This window comes from Amphiprion ocellaris, chromosome 11 (genome assembly GCF_022539595.1).
Source record: "Amphiprion ocellaris isolate individual 3 ecotype Okinawa chromosome 11, ASM2253959v1, whole genome shotgun sequence".
In the NCBI taxonomy this organism is placed as follows: Eukaryota; Metazoa; Chordata; class Actinopteri; family Pomacentridae; genus Amphiprion; species Amphiprion ocellaris.
The window spans coordinates 14479750-14500689 of record NC_072776.1 but is presented as its reverse complement, the minus strand read 5'-3'; the positions used below and the strand labels follow the sequence as shown (position 1 = coordinate 14500689).

The window sequence follows — 20940 nt, the reverse complement described above, 5'->3', positions numbered from 1 at the left end:
AATCTGCTTCCGAGAGAGCGAGTGGTGGAGGAGCAGAAAAGGAAGAAGGAAGTGATTTTGAAATACTGTAGTCTGTTGGGCCGATAGGGATGCTGATAGGTAACTGAGCTCTGGGTGTTGTAACTTTAACCTCTGAACTGTTTGATGGATATGATGTGAACAAACTGGTTTTGGACACAGCAAAAAGCTTTAAATTAAACAGGTAAATACTGCAACACTTCTTGCTGTTTAAATGCTACATGCAGTACTTTGGCAGTATACTGTACATTTCAAGTCTTATGATAAGTTGCTGAAAACACCCTTTTGGTTCTATGATGCTATGTCTCCAAACACTCATTTGTAGGTCCATAATGCATGCAGCACAGCTGAACGGCACAGGGCAGACAGCAGGGATGCACCACATCATGCCCTTATCTCTGGGATAAAGAATAAGCCTGCAAATCCATCTCAAACTGTCTCAATAGCAAATTGACTTTGCCATCTGTTTCTCCCAAAGTCTTCATGAGCGAATTTATCTACATTTACTAAGCTTTTTCTGTCACACAATTAATGCATACCAATAGAGAAAATATATTAAATGGAACAGACATGAAGAAGGAGCCATTCTGTAAAAGTCAGACTCTAATCACAGCTGCAGTTTCACCCCTGGCCTGTTGATTGCGATGCAGCTGAAAGTGCAGCTGGGAAGCCACGTCGACCTGTGTCACAAGATGAATCGTAATCAACTGCACAAGGACATCTGGGTCTGGATGGTGGGAGAAAACCAGTCCTGAAATCATTTTTCAAAACAGCGCAGTTTGTGGTGATGTAGGATCGATGGATCATTCTAGGAGGAGAACAAAATGCACTTTGCCGTCCCATTTGTGCCAGTACTTCCATCTACTGCACATCTAGTTCACTTTGGTAGAGACTAACCCAGGTTACCCAGGGTTTTTTTTTTTTTCAATCTAGTCCTAGCAAATGTCATAAAGTTGGATGAAGAAAGTTTTGGTTGGTGTCCATCAGCTAGGATTTTTATGTCTTAGTGTTTTTCTTGGATTTAAAGCAATTGTCAGTGTTATAATGCGTTCCTCATAACACTTTATTGTTATCTTTGTCTATATATCAGGATTGTTCGATGCCTGTATTTAGTCAGTGAATAGTGCATATTTAAATACAATACTGAACACTTCACAGTAAGTACATTAGGCACCTCATAGTTTAAAGATATCTCTACTGCAAATGTGTATCTGTTGTCCTGAAATTGGGCCTTTACTTGGTTTGAAAAGAAGCTGCATTGAACCATCTTGCAGGTAGCTCTCCCAGTGAGTGGTGCTGCCAGCGATAACCCAAAGCTCATATCAGAGAGCTGAGGATCAAACTGCTACCAAGCTAGCTGAGGTAATCTGTCACACCGAGGTAGCCCCTGGGACAACGGGTGGTAGACTACTGATATACACAACACACCTACACACATCACATGCCTCATCACATTCATACACACACAGTCATTTCTCTCTCTCTCTCTCTCTCTCTCTCTCTCTCTCTCTCTCTCTCTCTCTCTCTCTCTCTCTCTCTCTCTCTCTATATATATATATATATATATATATATATATATATATATATATATATATATATATATATATATATACACTTGACATGTGACAACAGCAGTCAATCCTTAAAAATTGTCTAATGAAGCTCTGATGCATGGTTCAGCTTAAATATTGGATATAGTACTATGTTTCACCCTATGAAAGTTTACTGTTTTGTGTCCCAAACACTACATATCACATATTAGAAGGATAAACACAACAACATCATCATTTTCAGCCCTTAAATTAGAAGGAAAGATGGATGAAAATTCACTCCAGAGATGCACAAAAATACTTCTGTCCTCTGAACAATTTGGGAGAATTTAAACAGAAGCAACCATTCGGCTTTCTTCTACATCTTGATAACATTGTGTACTATTTGTGTTATCACATAAAGCCTAGTCACTATCTTGCATAGACTCTAACCAGAGTTACTGCAAGGTCTATCTTAGCCTTGCAAAAATATTTTCTTTGTAATTCCTGCAGTAGCCAAAAGGCCAAAAAAGACAGTTGTGTAAAGTGCATGAAAAAAAGACGATACAATTAATGGGACAGAATGAATTTGATAGAAAAAAAACGAAAAGTTATTCGACTGACTGATATATGTAGAAAAAGATGTTCTAAGCTTCGCATTACATGCATTTGTGCACACAGACGTACTGACATGAGCGAAGCATCAAGGAAGGTCTGTGATGCCACATTAACAATCCTGAACAAGCGAAACCTCTCACATTATCTCATCTTAATCTCCAGAAAGTTAGCAGCCAGTAATAATGGAGGGAGGGAAGGCAAATGACAGATGAGTGATGAGGGGGAATGAAGACGGGAGATGAAATTGAAAAAAAAACTACATTATTTTGTAAATCTCTGAAGTACAGGACTGCAGCAGAAAGAATGAGTATACCTGGACTGCCAGGGCTTGTAGAAATATGGACAGTCACAACAGAATGATAAAGGTTATGTATTTTTTCTAGTTGTTACATGCATTGTTAAAATGCATGAAGTAGATGGGGGGAAAAAAGTCCTGCGGATATTATATCAGCCACTTCATCTATTCATATCACTTATCTATCTGACTGGTGGATGCATCGATACTTGTGTCATATAGACCAAATAAGAAATTGACTTCCTGGCCAGGGTTGATGTATCATACTGAAAGCCTTGCCATGTTGATGAGAGATTATTTGAATAAATGAAGCAACCAAGAGACTGTGAACGAGATAAGGAAGAAATATATACTATACATGGTATACAAGCGAGGGAGGCATATGAGGGAAGCTAAGATATAGTGCATGTTAATAGTAGCAGATATTCTTCCTGCTTGACAGTGCAATATACCGCAGCTTTCACACAGCAAATAGTTCAAGAAAATAATGTTTCCCTCAGTTTCAGGTTGTAAATTCCAAAAAGAAAAGACCTACCGTCAAGTGGTCAATGCAAAATGAAAATACCACTCACCTTTGTTTTTAGGTGAATTCTGAGGTTTAGCAACATCCTGACCACTTGAGCAACGAGTGGGAAATTTAGGAAATGATTAACTCATTGTAATGGCAAATTACAGCTGATTGATGTGCACATACGTGTTAACTTGAGAAAGGCTGCCAGGAGCCACCAATGCTGAAAACAAAGCAACAATAATTCCTTGCATTCCAATAGGGTCTTCGCACCAGTCGGTGCTTGGACCCTAATAACACAGTAACACCTAAAAAAAACAGTACAGCCAGGACCAGCTTCACCAATAAATGCTTTTTTTTTTTTTTTTTTTGGAAGACTATATGTAGAATTTCCCTAGGGTTTATGGGTGCTGGGTGTCAGACAATGAAGAGCAAAGTAAATGTCAGAAAGTTTGGAAAACTCACCCACACATGAACCATCGATCTCCTCATATCCCACGCTGCAGACACATCTTCCCAGAGGAACCAACCAGTCTCCATCAGCTCCACAGAACAGTTTGGGCGTGTCTCTTTCTTCTGCGTGGTCGATACACGCCCCCCTCACCTCCACCAATGAGGAAGAGTCCACACGAGGCACGGTGTCCGGGAATGAGGCCAGGTTCCTCAGCGTGAACGGACATTTCTTGTAGTAGACCCTCACCGAAACTAATGCAATGCAGGCACCAATGTCCTGGAACGCCAGATAAAAGCCCTTCCTGGTCATGGGTCCCACCTCGCGCACCTCTGTGTTGAGCTTCAGGATGCGATCTCCGAGATCCATCTGGGTAAAGCTCTCATCGGCAGCGATGGTGTCGATCTTGGTGTACTGCGCGGGCTTGAATTTGACACCATGTGCCTCATCTGTCTCATGGTAGAAGAGGTTGAAGGTCTCCTTGCAGGTGCCAGACACCCAAGGGATGGAGTTGCAGTCGCGCAAAGTGAAGCGAAGCTCTACGTAGATCTTTTGGGCTGCCTGCCGAGAGATCCAGTTGGAGCGAAGCCAGTTGTTCTGGTTGGGCTCCATCACATTGCAGACTTGGAATGTATGGATGGGTCGGTTGTGCTCGTCCATCTCTGTGATGGCGTCCCACTAAAGAGGAAATAACAGAGTAAGAGGGAGAGGCAAAGAAATTAATTAAACGATAAGACCAGAAGTCTAAAGCCCCACTAGCGGCCCTGTAAGGTGACAGCATTCAATATAAGAGTGATGGACAGAATGAACAACATCCTGATAGTTATGGCTTAAAATGTTAATGCAGCAAAGGAACACCATGGGGTCGTTTAAATCCTGAAGATTCATCCTATTCAGAGCATGAATTCAATTTGCAAATTTGCCTGCATCTGCCTATCATGCCTTTTGTGTGGTTAGTCAGAAAAATCATTAGGAAAAAGCTCAGTGAAAGTCTTAAATAGAGAGAAAAGTGTCCTTTGAGAAACATAAATGTGTTAGAGAATGAGTTTGATATTTCCTGTGCACAACTGAAGATTCTGCCCAATAGTATCTCTAATAGAAGGGTCAGAATGTTATTATAAACATTATGGTTCATCCTCTGGGGACTAGTCACAGAATATACATATTTTTAATTTCACCTTCAAACAACTTGATGTATATGTAACTAAAGGTCAATTTCTACCCCTCCAGGCCTTGCTTGTGTCAAGAAAAAACATCATTACTAAACCAACAATCTGTTTTCCTCTTATTCCTTTAGGTCTAGAGGCAGGTTTTCTCTTTGAGTGATGCCTGACTGCAGCTGCCTAGTCATCAGCTCTGCAAGTCTCAGGTCACATGATCAGGGAGCATGGCGGCTTTGCAGGGTCATTAGGTTACCTGTCCCCATGTTGATGGGAAAGAAGTTAATGGGGGTTTTTAGCCTCCTGGTCCTGCGCTGTTCTCTGGTTTTATTAGAGTGGGGACTGGCTACATGGGCGACCCCAAAATCACCCAACATCGACCTCCAAGAATGAAATTACCTGCTTGGGAAAAGGGCTCTCAAATCACTTTGCCTACAATGCAGCATCTGAGCCTCCACAAGCTGCAGAGCTGCTTTATATTTAGGCTGATATTCAGAGCATTTTGCTTGCAGGGTTTGTTGTATGTGGCTGGGGTATATTTTCCAGCTATTGCTACTTCTGCTACTACTTCACATGTATTCTACTCGAGATGAAACTTTCTGTAAAAGAGTATATAAAACACAGAACATTTTTTTTTATTCAATGGACTTAAGGTAAAGCACAAGATATAGGAACCATTGGCATAAATACATACATTTCAGACACCAAAAGGCCAAATCCAGACACTATAATATGCACAATGAAGCCCTGTTTACTTTTAGAATGCACACTGCACACCTGTCTGCTCATGTGAGCCAAACACTATAATCAATGCTGTTTTCACAGAGAAATGTAACACATGCATTGTGAAGTGAGGTGACAAAGTCCACATATTAAACTATTAATTACCAGCCAACACATTCACATTACTCTCATCCTGTATTTAAAAGTGAATGGACTACATCACACATACACATGCTTCACATTCACATTCTCAGGCCTGGGAGGAGAGATCCCCATTCTAATTAATGGCTAGAAAACAACTCGTTTATAGGCAGACACAATCCAGAGACTTGTGATAGAGCTGCTGGTTAATTTACCAATACTATTTGCCTGATAAGCGTGCACATTTAATAAGCTGTTTTTCACTTAGCTAAATATTACCTCTTGATGAGAGTAGTAATCAAAGCCTAATGTTTGCTTTCACATACTCATTATCCTTTTTAATAACATGTTCTAATTCAATCATCCAAAGACTACAGGCTTTAATCTCCTCTTCCCTCAAGGTATAATTGTAGCATTACTGTCAAACTAATTGATTTTGATTAGATGTGATGCTGCCCATCACAGGTGCACAATAAACTTTGGTGGGTAAAGTCTTTTTTGTAAAAAATGCCACTGTGTAATGTTTAAAGAAGAAATAATAAAAATAAAAATCCCCATGACACAAATAGCTCTGTTCACATCACAGCAACGAAGAAAAAGTACGAGATTGTATTTCTATTACATCCAGCTTTCCACACTAATATCACTCCAACTGTGTAATGAATATTTGTATCAAAATAACATCTGTCATTAAAAAAAAAAAAAAATCGTTAATGAGATGCAGTGACGGAGCCAGATAATTTTTAGACGAGTGGCCATCCATTAGTCTACTCCCACTTAGGTGTAACAGAAACTGTTATCTCATTGTTTCCCTGTGTGTCCAATTGCTAAAAAGAACACTTTTGTGTGACGTACTTTTATCATTCACTTATGTAGCCATGACTGCCATGTAGAAGTGCACAAAGAGAGATTTTTATATTTTTTTTGTAACGTAAACCTCAGTTATTTCAAAGAAAAATCTGTAATGGTTGTTCCAAACTATGTTATTTTATTTGTTGACAGAAAAATTTAGGTTACATAAACATTTCAGTTATGTTAAGACATAGCTGCAGTTCTATGAGTATGTGGTGCTTCACTAGTAGTTGTGTGGGCTGGCCAGAAGTCCAAGGTGCCATGGCATCCTCAGGCTCTGCCTCTGAGTGGACATCCTTTTTCAGGTCAGCAGTATTTTGCATTGTTGCGAATTTTCATGTAAGTAATTCAACATTTTGGGAAATCTGCTTTCTTGTTTTTGCTCAGAGTTAGATCAGAAGATTCAAACCTCTCTCTCTCTCTCTCTGTCTGGTAAATATTAAGCTCCTGCCAGGAGTTTGTTCGCATAATTTACCACAAAGACTAGAAACAGAAGGAAACAACGAGGCAGGCGCTGTTGAAGGGTGACAAAAATCACCTACCAGCATCTCTAAAGTTCACTGATGTACTCGCTATGTCTCACTTTTCTATGACACCACTGTGTGAAGATGTAAACACTTATTTCTGTCTTCTTATCTAATTTTACACAATGCAGAAAATGAGTATATGTTAAAAAATGAAATTAATTTTTAAGCCATGCTTTTTTACAAATCTATATATTCAAAATAAGTGTAAAAATTCCTATATTTTGTGTACTTGGATTATCTGATTATTTTTTTTTACAGGAAAGGGAAAGGATGTATCACCCCTGTGCAACAACTACTGTTTCAAGACATCAACACTGATATTAGGATTGGATGTAGTCACACTTCTTTTCATATTAGCATTACTGAAAGATTAGAATGATTCAGGGTACTGAAGTCACTTAAATGGACCCTCAACAACTTAAGCTCACTACCATCTCACATAAGCACTTACGTACTTTTAAACTCATCTGACCTGAAATTGTCCAACATTAAGTCCATGACCTGTACTTACTCTCCTACAACACAATTATCTTTTTGAACTTTAATCTTTAGATTCTAAGTAAACACAAAACTTATTTTTTTCTTTTCCTTTTTTTTGTCTGTTTGCTTTTTATGTGACTTATATTCAATACACCAATGCTCAGCTTGGTCAGGCCATGAAAGCTGCTCTGCTGTTTAAACGTGCTGATTCAATCCACCCTTCGGGCCTTTCCAATCTGATTTGACCACTTAGTCAGCTGTTGACCTGCAGAGGTGTTTGTAGGAAGAAAGATGCATCAGCACACTTGAGCTCAGAAGCTTTCTTTTAACAACGGTATGTGCTCCAGCTTACTGTTACTGAAGAAACAGATATTATACAGGAAAATACTGTGTCTTAGTTTTGAAAGAAAAGCGTTTGACATTCCCACATTACAGACTTGGGAATTGAAAAAGGTCGTCATGAAAATGTATGGAAACAAGTAGAAGCATGTCTTTGTTGAAGGTGCTGACAAAGTGAGGCGATAATAAAGGTTAGGTTGATTGTGTAACTCGGGGCTTAAACAAGGAACATCTCTGTGCCTGAAATGTATCTGGGGGCTCAAAAAAAGAACTAAGTGAAGCGTAGGGGGGTTTCATGAAATGAAGAAAAGAATTAATTGAAAATAAACTAACTAATGCAGCTAAAAAAAAATGTAACTTTAACTTGAAAAGTCCAGTCCTCACTCTTTCCTCATTTGAAAACCCTAATCTGGGAATTGTGTTTATCTGCAACCTTCAACATCATAAAGGAAATCCAATGTGCCTTAGTTCCAAACTTTTTAACGCTCATTCCTCCACTGATAAACAGCGTATGGAGCACAATTAATATACAATAACAACAACAATGGCCATGTTAGTCCAAATGATTGCAACAATGAATGAAAAAGTTATGCACCTATTCTATGCTGTGCTTTAGTGTAAGTATAGCCATTCTGAATTAATAGAAAATACAGGTTTTCTTATTGCAGTACATACAGAGCCATGTTACTGCAATGTGACAGTGAAAATAATTAAAATTTTCTGGAAATTATCCAGATGGCCTTATCCTGGTGTTAGAATTCTACCACAGTGCCAGTGAAGAGGCACTGTGAAGGTTTCAAACTTCATCACAAAGACAAAATGACACTTGTCAGATAAATATTGTCAAATATTGTGTATTTGTCAGAATTCTTCCACTAAAAACAAAACATATCATCATGCTCTCTCAGCTCTGTTTAATATAGGACACTGTGCTGAAGACTAGGACAATAACTGAAGTAATGTTAACCGATGAGTGCTGTTAAGTGCTTAACTTAAACTTGTTCGGTGACATTTGCTAAAGGGCAGCTGAGTATACCACTGAACCCTGAATGGAGTAGCGGCTGTTAACATAATGAGCAACTCCAGTGTTTATGTATCTAATTGTATGACTCCGAGGACCGCTAGAGATGAGAACTAAAGTCTTTACATATGCTCGCTCACGCACACAGAGCACAAGGTCAGACATAGCCCTCGGTCTCTCTGCCCAGGATGTTTTTATAGTGCATCAAGGCTTTTTGTCTGCTCTGAAGGGATTGAGAGTCGCCGCTAACATCTTGGTATAAAATAAAGTGCATTCCTCCTATTAGGCTGGATTCTTTAATAGCATATATTGAATGAGAGACATGAGACAGAGAAAAGAAATAAAGAAAGCAAGAGTCAGACAGAGGAGAGAAAAATAAAAAAGTGTTGAGAATGTGTGGAGAGCTGTGCTCAAGAAATTGTTTTCATCAGAGAATACAAGAGAATTACTAAAGTTAGGAGGCAATTAAATGAGCTTAAATGCCAGAGTAGATAAAGCTGCGTGTCCAGTGACAAAGAGATTGAGGCAGCACAATCAGATTGATTTGTCTCAAAGGGGTAAAACAATCCGCTGTGATAGCAACACATAGCTGCTCCCCGACTAAACACCATTCACAGCTGATCTAAAGGTCTCTGGAACTTTTACATTTTGTCAGCTCGCTGATAATGTCAAGTAGCACTTTTAAACAACTGACTAAAGCTTTACATTTACAAAGCTGAGAATCCAGCTTTTCTTACACTGACTTGCAAGAAAAGAAATAAAATGTAATTTCTCTCACTTGACTTCAAAATAAAACAAAACTTTTGGTGACAGCATCACAGTTCTAGGCCAGGGTCTGCTGTCCACTTACCCACTGCAATCCAATTAGTCCGCTTTCTGGTGTGAGTGCTGCTGATTTGTAATCTCAGTGTGGACTCATTTCTTTTTTAAAGTGAAAAACTTTAAGTAAAGCTTTGCCTGGACACCTCACTACCTCGCCATCCAGCCTTAACAGGCATAATTGAAAAATGGTCAGAAAATGTAGCTGATTGATTGCAGCTGGAAACCAAGGCCTTTATGGTCCATGTCTCTCACCCATGCAAGAGAGCCAGTCATTTTACAGGCTATTCGCCCAGGGGTGAGTTTCTTTTATTAACACTGCGAAACACAGAGCCCTTTTGAGATCTGTATAGTGTCATAACCCACTCGGCTCATCTTCAATTGAAATTAAACATTTAACGATCCTAAACATTCCCACCACTTGGTTTGGGTCTGAGGCTGTAAAGAAAAAGAATTAAACACAATTTAAAAGTCAAATGTCCCTCTGAGTGAATGACAGTGTGTTATGACCCACTAGGAAAGGATTAATAATTATATTCCTGACAGTGCAGCAGGTTAAAGAATGAGGCTTTAAAAGGTTTACATTAAAACTAGCAGCAGCGCTGTGATCACAGTGAGACATCACTTTCTTTTGCAGATTTGGCTGACATGGTTACAATTTTTAAAAAAAATATTAGCAGGTCTACTTGACATGTAACTGAGACATGCAGTTGCTGTATGTACAATCTACTGAACAGTCTTTAATTTGGATTAGAGGCTCATATTCCCAAAAAGTCAATGGGATCAGACTAGACATCATTATAACATTAGTTTGGTTTGACATACAAAAATATCTATGAAGATATTAAATAAATTACAGTTTAGTTATTCTGAACATAATGCTAATTGATATGTTGACTGTTTTGATTTTATGTTTTTTTTCTTTCCTGTCTACTCTAGTTTCTGGTTGCCTGGTTGGGTGCAGCCACCTGACTAGGGGTGCCACTAACAGCCACTTTTCTATTAATTAATCTATCAACTATTTCACCAATTAGTTGATCAATCTAAATAACTAATTCCTCTCCAGAAAAGTATGTCAGAAAGTGTGTGTCACTGTATAAATGCAGCACAGTATGAAGTAGTTTACATGTTAAAATGCAAAACTTGGTTGTAGCTTCTAATTTGGGTTAAACTGGAAACTCCAACATGGAATGATGCTGCAATTTCAAAGAGAAATCAAAGTTTCTATTTGAGTGAAAAGGTTAGGTTTGTATATTGAACAATGTGCAACATGAACAAGGATATTGTACAAGCACAGATCAGCTAAAGCAACTCCTTGTTTCCCTCATTGTGTAACTGTTCTCTGACTTTGGTTGTAGCTTCTAATTTTGGAAAATAGAAATGAAACAACAGCTTGGAAATGACAGCTGGTTGACATTTAGTCTTAATGGGCTTTGTTTCAGTTGCTATGTCACAATCATTCTATTGTCTGACAGCAGAAGCAGAAAAATATATAAATGAGAACAGTTTTATTGGAAAATCGGATGTATTAAAATGCAGTATATGTGAGCACAGAGAGCAGGAGAAAAGCAAACACATTAAATAGAGCCTGGGTGTTTTCTCTTCATGTACAATGCATTGTGCTGTGCTGCTGTGGTCTGTCAGCAAAACTCTGCACAGTGTACAAACCACCTCTTTGTCGTCTAGATACTCTGATAATTTGGAAAGATTTGGAAACTTTTGGGCTTGAGCCAAATCCGGCTTTTCTGCCGCTACTACTGTCTAAAACTTTAGTCCTTATTTCATCTGACTTAATAACCGGAGTCAAAAGCCACTGACATTGCAATGCAACCATTACTTAAGAAGAAAAACTTTTGTTGTGAGGATTAAGTTTAAAACAAAACACGCATTAGGACGAAATATTGATGTTGATGCATTTTCAGCATCATCAATTACGCTGAATAATGCCAACAGTGGAGCTGCAGTCAGATTTGGGGAAGACAGCAGTGTAACAGAGCAAAAAACAATGATTCATGTATCAAACTGACGGAGCTTTTGGGAGAGTCTGAAGTATTAAACAAGTTCCTGAGAGCTGAGAGTGATGGTGTTAAAACTCTGTACGCTGCTTAACAAGAAGTTATCGAATGCATCACTGACCCGCTGAGACAAATTTATAAAGCAGGTGGCACTGTTAGCCAGGGACTTGGTTGGGACAGAATTACTTTTGTGGGAGTGTGAAACAACAGGAGAGAAAATCTACTGGTGTCATTCTTTAATTTGGATTTTCTTTCCTGATCATATATTTACAATCTGTTCTCAGCATACTACACAGTGTAACAGACAGAAAGGCAGTAAGGAGATGTTATTGTGTGCAGTTAACAAGGCTACTGCACATTTTGTCAGCGCAAACAAACTGAGTAGTGGGAGTAAATGGTCGCTGGAGATAAAACTAGCAGCTGGTAAATAAATACCACGAGACAGTGTCGATGCATGTGTAGCATAAACAAAATCCCCAAACTGACTAATACACACACAACTGGATTCAGCAGCAAAAACACAATCACGCACTGACTCGGCTTCAAGGACAAACGCTGAACAACACGGTTGCATCGTAGTATGTATTTTAATTAGGTAACAGTCCAAACTAAGACAATGAGTAAATTTAAGGATTTTTACAAAATATGGCAGCCATTTTTTGTGTAACTTGTGCAACTTCTTATCATGTGGTAAATTTGCAATTTTAGGGAAGAATTGAAATGTCCTATTAGACCACAACTGCATATTAATATTTCACAGAATTCAGTTAAGTCGCAGGTGTCCATCCGGGCCACAAAATATTCAAAATTTTATAATAAAATGCCCTGTTGCCTCACACATACTTTACACAGAGCAGGACTAGATTGTGCTGGTTGCACACTGCATTGTGATGGGAGCAGGTGTGTTTCCCCTGGTAGTCCGCTCTGAATTAAAGCAAAGATAGAGACATGAAGTGAAAGGGGAAAAAAAATGGACGAAATACACAGCCTCAGCCAGCTATATATATATATTTCAATCATTTCTTCTACCTGTTCTTCTGTTTGTCTGCACATATATGACATTATTACCATAAGCTGCACCAGACAAGACCTTATTATTTTATGGTACATATTATTTCTTGATACCTGCTAGTGTCTTTTCTTCAACACTAACATTAAATGTCAGCAAGTACTTAAACAGAATTAACACTTTTTAAAAATCAAAATGTCTAAAGCCTATCTGTCTGTCTCCCTTCGTCTTGTTTTACTATTCTCCTGTTCCTGCTTCTTCATTTCTTATTCTCACTATCATCGTTTCTCTCACTCTTCTCTCTTTTCCCATGTCTATCCTCTGTTTGTCTTACTCTAGCTACCTGATGGACTTTCTATCTCTGTCCTCCCCATATACTGTGTCTCTCATGTGCTTTGCTGTGCAGGTGTGTGCGTGAGAGTTGCCACTGACACCCGGATTGAGAGATTTTTATTTAATCCTGAGCGTCCCTCTGTGATGGATGAAAAAACAACACCTCCACCTCCCTCCCACACACACACACACACACACACACACACACACACACACACACACACACACACACACACACACACACACACACACACACACACACACACACACACACACACACACACACACACACACACACACACACACACACACACACACACACACGACAATAATGGTTATTAGGGAGATGGATGAAGAGTCTTTGTTCACCAGGGAGCTTCACGCCAGCTCTTTGACGTTATGAGAAAAGAACAATGAGAAGAAAGTAAAACAACAAAAACTTAGCAAAAAAAGACAAAGAAAAAAGGTGTGAATGAGAATTGAGTCTGTTCTGTCCTGAATATTTATTGCTTATGAATATTGATGATAATTTTCTGAAAATTATGACTATAACACAAGTGAATAAAGTCACCCCCCCCTTTATCACAGCTCGATTTAACAAGATTTTGTCTCAGACTATGAACATTTTTACATTCAAAGCACCTCATTAACACCGAAGACTCACTCACTCACTCACTCACTCAACTCACTCGATTACACTTGCATGATATCTAACAGTTTTCCAATTTTCACAGAAATGTGGGGAAAATAAGCTATTTTTTCTGAAGAACCAGCTTAACTGAAATGATATTTTAATGACCACCTGCACTCCCTCAGTATTCAAACCAAATGTCCTTGTGTATGTGTGAAAAATCAGAAAAGTGTGTGTGTTTGTGCATCACAAGTCAGTCTGCAGAGGGCTCATTAAAGACAAGTGTGGCTTAAGTTGGGGAATTCCGTCAATATCTGGCAACCTCGGTCGAGTCACTGTGTTTAACTGAGTGTCAACAAGAAAATCAATACTTTGATTGGAGAATTATGGAAATGGATTATCACTGTGTACTTTAGGATACCCAATTAAATTACTAAGGGCGTAATATTGGCACGACTTGACACTGAATAAAAAGCTGCATAACAATACTGAACATGTCAGAAAATCTTTTATATTGACACCTTGGATAAATGAAAGAGACACAATATTTTCTGTATGACAGCCTTGTGGTGGAACTATTTATCATGTCTACATAATCAATACGGACACCGTTTAGTTTGCACCACGGTGACTGTGATAATCTTTCTTCCCTTATTATTGTCTCTTTTTTGTGTAAAGGTTGGACCAACACATCAATTTGCTCAAATACTACTATTATGCTATACTGTATTATACATGTATAGCAAATGCAACATATAATTGTTGGAGAAGTGTGGTTTATGATGATTATTGCCTCAACATTTGTTCGTGATATTAAATTATATAAAGCTCTATGGTATTATTAAAGCACGAGATGGAATAATTGCAACACAGGGGAAGGAGGTTTTTTCCTTCCAAGTTTGCTTTCACCCCCAAGCACCATGGTTGTCTCACACATGCCAGTGAAGAACAAGAATTTCATTCCCATGAGTAAATTTCACTAGGTTGTAGAGATCAGTGCTCAGAAAGGCAGAGAAGCAGCCATCGTCCTTGATTACAACAGCAACACCTGAAGTGTGGATACGATGTGCTGCTAGAGAAGAACAGTCTGCTGGACTCCATCCATAATCCACAATGCAACATATATCTACTACGAATATATATTTGCAGCAGATTCAAACATCAAATATGAGGGTTTGCAGAAACAACATATGTGAGTGTTTGCAGATGGGATAATATAAAAAGAAACAAAATCCACATTCAGAGGATATGGGTGTGGCAGTCAGTCATGGGACTTCCGCCCAATAGAGTGGGGGTTGTGTCCGATGTTGGATCATTATTTTTAGACATATTTGACTCATTATTCAAGTTTTTTTTCACTCACTATTCAGTTAAACTACGCTACTTGGTTAGGTTTAGTTAAAGATCATGATTTGGGTAAAACTCCACCTTTTCACATGTATACCTGCATGTTCTTGGGTAAATGGGTATCAAGTCCTTATTCTGTGACGTTCACAGATTTTACATGCACCTATACATACAGCTAGAAGAGGTTGCCTTCAAGAATTGACCACCATTGTTTTTTTTGTATTTGATACGGAGGAAGCTGGAACCTGAAACTGCAGGAGCTTGCAAAGGTAACGCATAACACAGCACACAAACCACAGCAAGACTTGTAAGAGCAGTGCAGCAGTCAGAATCTGGCGCTGATCAATCTGCAGTCCCCCAGTACGCTGGCAAAAGGGAACAAAAGAGAACAGATACAACTTGTGCTGTACATATGGGCATATATAGCAAACATTTCATTGAAGTCCTTTTATCTGTTGTTTTCTGTTGTTTTAGGAAACCTAGGATCATAATCTATGCGAATGTGAATGTTTTTGCCAAAACACAAGTAAAAAAAAGAGTTTTGACCTTCTTTTACAGAGCAGCTTGTATAATCACTTTCCAAAATTATCAATTCCTTGACGCATCTCTGATTGAAACTGCTTTCAAAATCTAAGCTTCAAATGTATTATTCGTGCTTTTTTGTCAGACACGATAAAAAACGTGCAATTGTTGATAAGCTGACAGGTAGATTCCTGCTGCGTTCTTCTTATCCAGTTTAAAAATAGATGTTTACAAGAAAAAATAGCAAGTAAATTCTGCAGATTTTGCCCTTATTCAAAACCACTGTCTTCTTTTAATCTTGCCGATCTTTGTGCTAAAATCAAACTGTAATACTGCTGCCAAATTGCATCGAGTTAATTTGGCGTTTTTTGGGTGAAACCTAGAGACAGTGCAAAGCTCCGGAATAAAGCTATCCAATTCAAATGGGGAGTTCATGGTAAGAGGTTATCTCAATGGATAATTTGTGTATTTCACTTCATCTATCTTGGTCCATATAAAGGTAAGGACTCTGCCAACAATCCCCAAACTGTATTGTTTGGCTTATCTGCCACAAATAAGCACTAAAAAATGGATGAATTTGCCCCTCAACCATAATGAATCTTGCTCTGCTCTGAAAAATGCAACCATTCTGCTATTAATTTCTGCTTATGATTTGTAAACTGGATGCATTTTGATCAGGTTCTTCTTAGATATCTGTTTGTTTGGCTGTGTTCTTTAGGGAGACATTAATCAATTAAAATCAAGCAAGGCCTAGATTACTCTTTCAACACTCTCTCTCTCTCTCTCTCTCTCACACACACACACACACACACACACACACACACACACACACACACACACACACACACACACACACACACACACACACACACACACACACACACACACACACACACACACACACACACACACACACACGGTATCCCATTGCCCGTCAACAGCACACCCCTAAATCAATAGCAGCAAGTGAACAGCGGTGAGCAAATGAAATCCAAAGACCCTGTGCTCCTCTCATTCCTGCATCCATCACAGTGGATGGGTAGCCAGCAGGGTGGAGCCAGAGCACCCATCTGTCATCCCCATGGTGCTCTCACAAAGTGACACCCTGTTGGTCATGGCCAAGTCAAAGAAGGCTAACGGCAATAGAGATAGAGTTCAAACCATGTGACATTTCGAAGACGGCAGAATGTTGGACTCATGTTTGGAGGTCAGAGTTAGTTTCTTTGTGTTTTGAACATTCTCAAAAGTCAATGAAACACACCTAAATGACAGAGATTAAGTGTTTCCTCCAGGAAGTATTCTGGTCATGGTGTTAAAGCCTCTGAAAATTAATGGCAACCAGTGAGAGCAAGACTAATAAAATTCTGTTAAGTGCTTGTTCCCCTGAGGCACATTTGATTGCAGGTTTAACAGACTGTTGAATAAAATCCCCTCTACTTCAGTGGACTGATTCCTTCCTTGGTGAGACATTGACACTATAAAAAAATTAGCTATATCAACCAACTCTAGTTGCCGAGATCATTCCACATTTACTGAATGTACATACACACACTAGACATGGGCTAACCTTTGATTTCTATAGTGTGTAAACCCCAGTTTTGATCTAAACTTTTAAAAATGCACACAAATCCACTTTAACAACAGTGTTTGCACAAGCAATAGTTCTTGAAGTTAAAAAACAGAGGCTTCAGCCAACTGAGTAAACTATCACAACACTCAGATCTGGGAGAAGACAGACCAAAGCACACAAAGCAGCTCCCTCCTTAAAGAAAACAGCTTAGGTTATTGCACTTTTTGCCCTCTGTGTCACTGTGGACAGTCTTTTCAGAGTATGCCTGTATACACTTGTTTGAAGTAAACAACAAAATGTTATGTAAGGGCACTGAGGGCGCAGAAGAAAGAGGAGATCGCAGCTTCACATTCCTATAGGTATTAGAAATGCCAGAGTTTGAAATATGCTCCAGCGTACAAGCTGAGACAATAGAGAAAAGAGAAAGTGAAGGAGGGAAGAGAAGAAGAGGCTGTGTGACAACTACTCCACCACCCTGTGCAATGATGAGAGCCATCCATCACACTTTTATTGATTCCCACAAAATACAACTCATCTATACAAAATGAATTTGCCTTGTAAAGTCACATATACATTTTCCGTAAAAAGACAGTAGAGTAGCTGATGATAAATGTCACTGCTATAATGATAAATAATAAAATAATAGTGTCACTTTACATGGAAATAGGGTGAGGAGACTGGCAAAGCAGCATGCTTAGACATTCAACATGTCTGACTCTTCCACCTCCTTATGCTGGTGGTGTCTTATATTTAATTTAGCGCTAGCTGTTGCGGTAATGCATTTATGTCATTTAGTACAGTATAATATCTTTTACAGTTATGGCCTCTGGAGGAGGTCCCGATCTATCATGTGGCGGCGCTATTCATAGATCACTCTTCCTGCTGTTGTGTTGAATCAATCAAGGCTGGCATTAATGGATGCAAATCTTTACCTTTACCCTTTGTTTCCATGAAAAGAAGCAAATTAGTATTTTGACAAGCTTCATTCCTCAAAGTCAAAGAGTCAAAAGGTGGCGACACTGTCCTTTAAGACAAGACAGACCTGATTCACAGGAAGCTCCATCCTGCCGAAGTGTCCTTGAGTAAGACCACCGCTTGTGGGGTTGTTCAGTATCTAAACCTGGTCTCTGACCGCCCAGTTGAGCAAACAGATTCTCTGATATGCTCGGATCAGCAGTGTCAGCTCTACTTCAGGGTTACAATAATGTAATGGGCAGATATTGCCTTTCCAATTGTGTTCACATAAAAAAAAAAAAAAAAAAAATCCTCATATCACAACCCAAATAATCCGAATCACTTGTGCCTTTGTAGCAGCAGAACATGTTATTCAATTTGAGTGTTGAGTGTGTGTTTTTGGTAAATTAACTGTAGCAAACGCAATTTCAGTGTTCAAGTAGTCAGGTAAAGAGCGCTGTTAAGTACTCTGGTAATGTCTTTCATCCCATTACAATTCCAAAAGCCTATTTGGAGCTAAATGTTGTCTTAAATCCGAATTCCACCCTCCAATGTTTTGCACATAAAAACTGCAAGAAGTTATCACTGAGATAAAATACTCCATTGATGGCAAAAAATGAAATATATTAACTGCAGCTTAAGCCTTCAAAACTCACAAGCCAGCAAAAACCCTACCTATCTGCAGGATCAACACTAGTAAAGGGTATGAACCTTGTCGCCTTCTAACCTCCTCTTCTCTATCTCATTTGCCTAAACGGTGATATGTCAGCTCCCCTCCACACACACTGAGTCTTTCTCATCTGAGCTGACACAGACCAGAGACCTTTCTTCCCCCCCCCCCCAACCAGCTCAGACAAACTATGCGTGGGAAAACAGGGGGAAAAGAGCTTGTCGTTTTACATATCTATTTTTGCCAGAGAGGCAGGCAGGCAGGCAGTCTGGAATGTCAATGTGTGGCTCAGCAGCCTCTGACTGATGTGAGATCACAGTGACGGCTGCACACAGCGGTACAACGAACACACACACACACACAGACTTTGCCAGTGGGTGAGGTAGCAGGGTGCAGCCATAGACAGCTTAGATAAGAACAGGTCACCCAGGTAGAGAAAAGCTGCTATACAGACACACACACCTACTGTCTATCTGGAGCATTAACTCAATGTTGAGTTTCACTTCTGTTAAAGAGAGATCTTACAGATGTTATTGGGAGCTATTGCAAATGCTACAGTGCTTTCTTTTATGACTCCTAAATAAATAAGAGGTTTCCGTGAGGCTTTCGTTTCTGTATACCCTTGAGGCTAATTAACAGACCTTTTCAAAACAATTCTTTGTCAGAGAATATCTTCAGATCAGCTCTCCAAACTGATGAGTATAAAGCTGGATCCTAACTGGTGTCAATTTTGGCCAAACACTGGAGTCAATGATAAAGACAACTCTGACATTTCAAACTGTAGAAAGGTCACCACTATCTCATTCTTTCTTATCTCTTTCTTTCAGTCCCAATTCAATTAAATTCAAATCTGCTTTATTGGTCTGACACATAAGGAACCTCTGTTGCAGAAACATTACTGTATTGATTGAGTTGCAGTAATATTACACTGCCATCTAGTACTGTTGACGGATGAAAGATGTGATGAAACCAACAAAGTTGTTTCCCACAAAGTCAATAAAATGGGATCCTCATGTCAAAGAGGAGCAACACCATAGCAACAATTTGCAGTGGAGGGGAAAGTCATGTTTGTTATTACTATGACATATTACACATAACATGACTTTTCCTGTTGAAATCATCAACACAGCCCCTCTGTGTGCTTGTTACAGCTTATCACAGTCTAATACAAAACCTTGTTTAAGGACCCACTGGGTAAGTATTTCCAATGAAAGCTCTGAAAAATGAATATCTCAAGAGTGTACCTGAGTTTAGCATTATTATAAGACGCAATGATTAAACAGAGGCAATAAAATACCTGCACAATCTGGAGGAACATAATAAATATCACTTCAATTCCAATGTTTTATTTAGTTAATTACACTATCCTCCCCGTGCAGACATACTGGATGAAACACAGACAAACACACCCACAACAAGCCTCTTGCCTGTTTTCATAGTCTGCTGCTCTTTGTTAAGAAGAGGCTGTCAGAGAGACAGAGAGGGAGAGGGGGGGAGAGAAAGCTAGAAAAAAATTTAAAAAAGGGGGAGAGAGATATCAAGAGGACGGGGAAGGGGAAGATGAACAGAGTCAAAAGACAGTAAGGCCGAACAGACAAGAGGTAAAGAAAGCTGAACTGTGTGTAACAGTGTGTGAGGATCATGCAAATGCACATTTTGCAGTATGCTTGAAGGCCAAGTATTCTCTCATAAGAAAGATGTGGAAAATATTTAGCAGAAGACAATTTTGAAGCAATATTCCAGGATAAATATTAGAGTTTAATGTAAGAACAGGAAGTCTGGACTTAGCTTAATTGCTGCACATTAAATGTAAGGCTAAATGAAATCCCCCAAACACAGATTACTAAGCTGACAAAGCCAACAGATTTTAAACTATCTCCAAAATCTAAAACGAAAAAAGGTAAGAAATCTGCTGATTGTGATAATGTTGTTCATTTGCCTGAACAAACAGATAAAAAAGACCCATCCACATTCGAAGACCTACTTTGTTACATTATTTTCCAAACTGTATCTTTTTGCTGTTGTGGAAGTTACGACCATCCTTTTCATCAAACTGTCCACAATAACTTAAGATAACTACTACTTTACATTCATAAGCAAAATATACAAAGTAGTGTGATAATTTTACGCCAAGAGGTTAAGGGTAGATTTAGGTTACACCATAGAAAACAGAGTGACTTGGGAAGGAAGTTGTAGTGGATCAGTGGGTGAACAAGACCACAACAGATAGAGGTGACATTTGGTGTGAACCAACCAGCAGCTGCAAAAAAGCCTTGCTAGTAAAGACCATATAGGTGCACTTGTGTGTGTGTGCTGACACTATGTCAAGCTCAAGCTTAATGGCCAAACATCAGTTATTGGTCAACACAATGCGTTACTTATGACTGGTATAGAATGACCAAAAAGCC

General features: G+C 39.0%; 1 protein-coding gene across 2 annotated transcripts in view; it reads right to left on the bottom strand.

Moving 5' to 3' along the window:
• LOC111575382 (ephrin type-A receptor 6-like) overlaps positions 1-20940 on the bottom strand; it is a 179471-nt gene that overhangs the window by 127323 nt on the left and 31208 nt on the right. For both annotated transcript variants that reach the window (XM_035952894.2, XM_023280453.3), the window contains one exon: positions 3434-4097. In XM_035952894.2, the coding sequence (XP_035808787.1) occupies positions 3434-4097 (664 nt within the window). The remainder of the gene's footprint in view (positions 1-3433; positions 4098-20940) is intronic.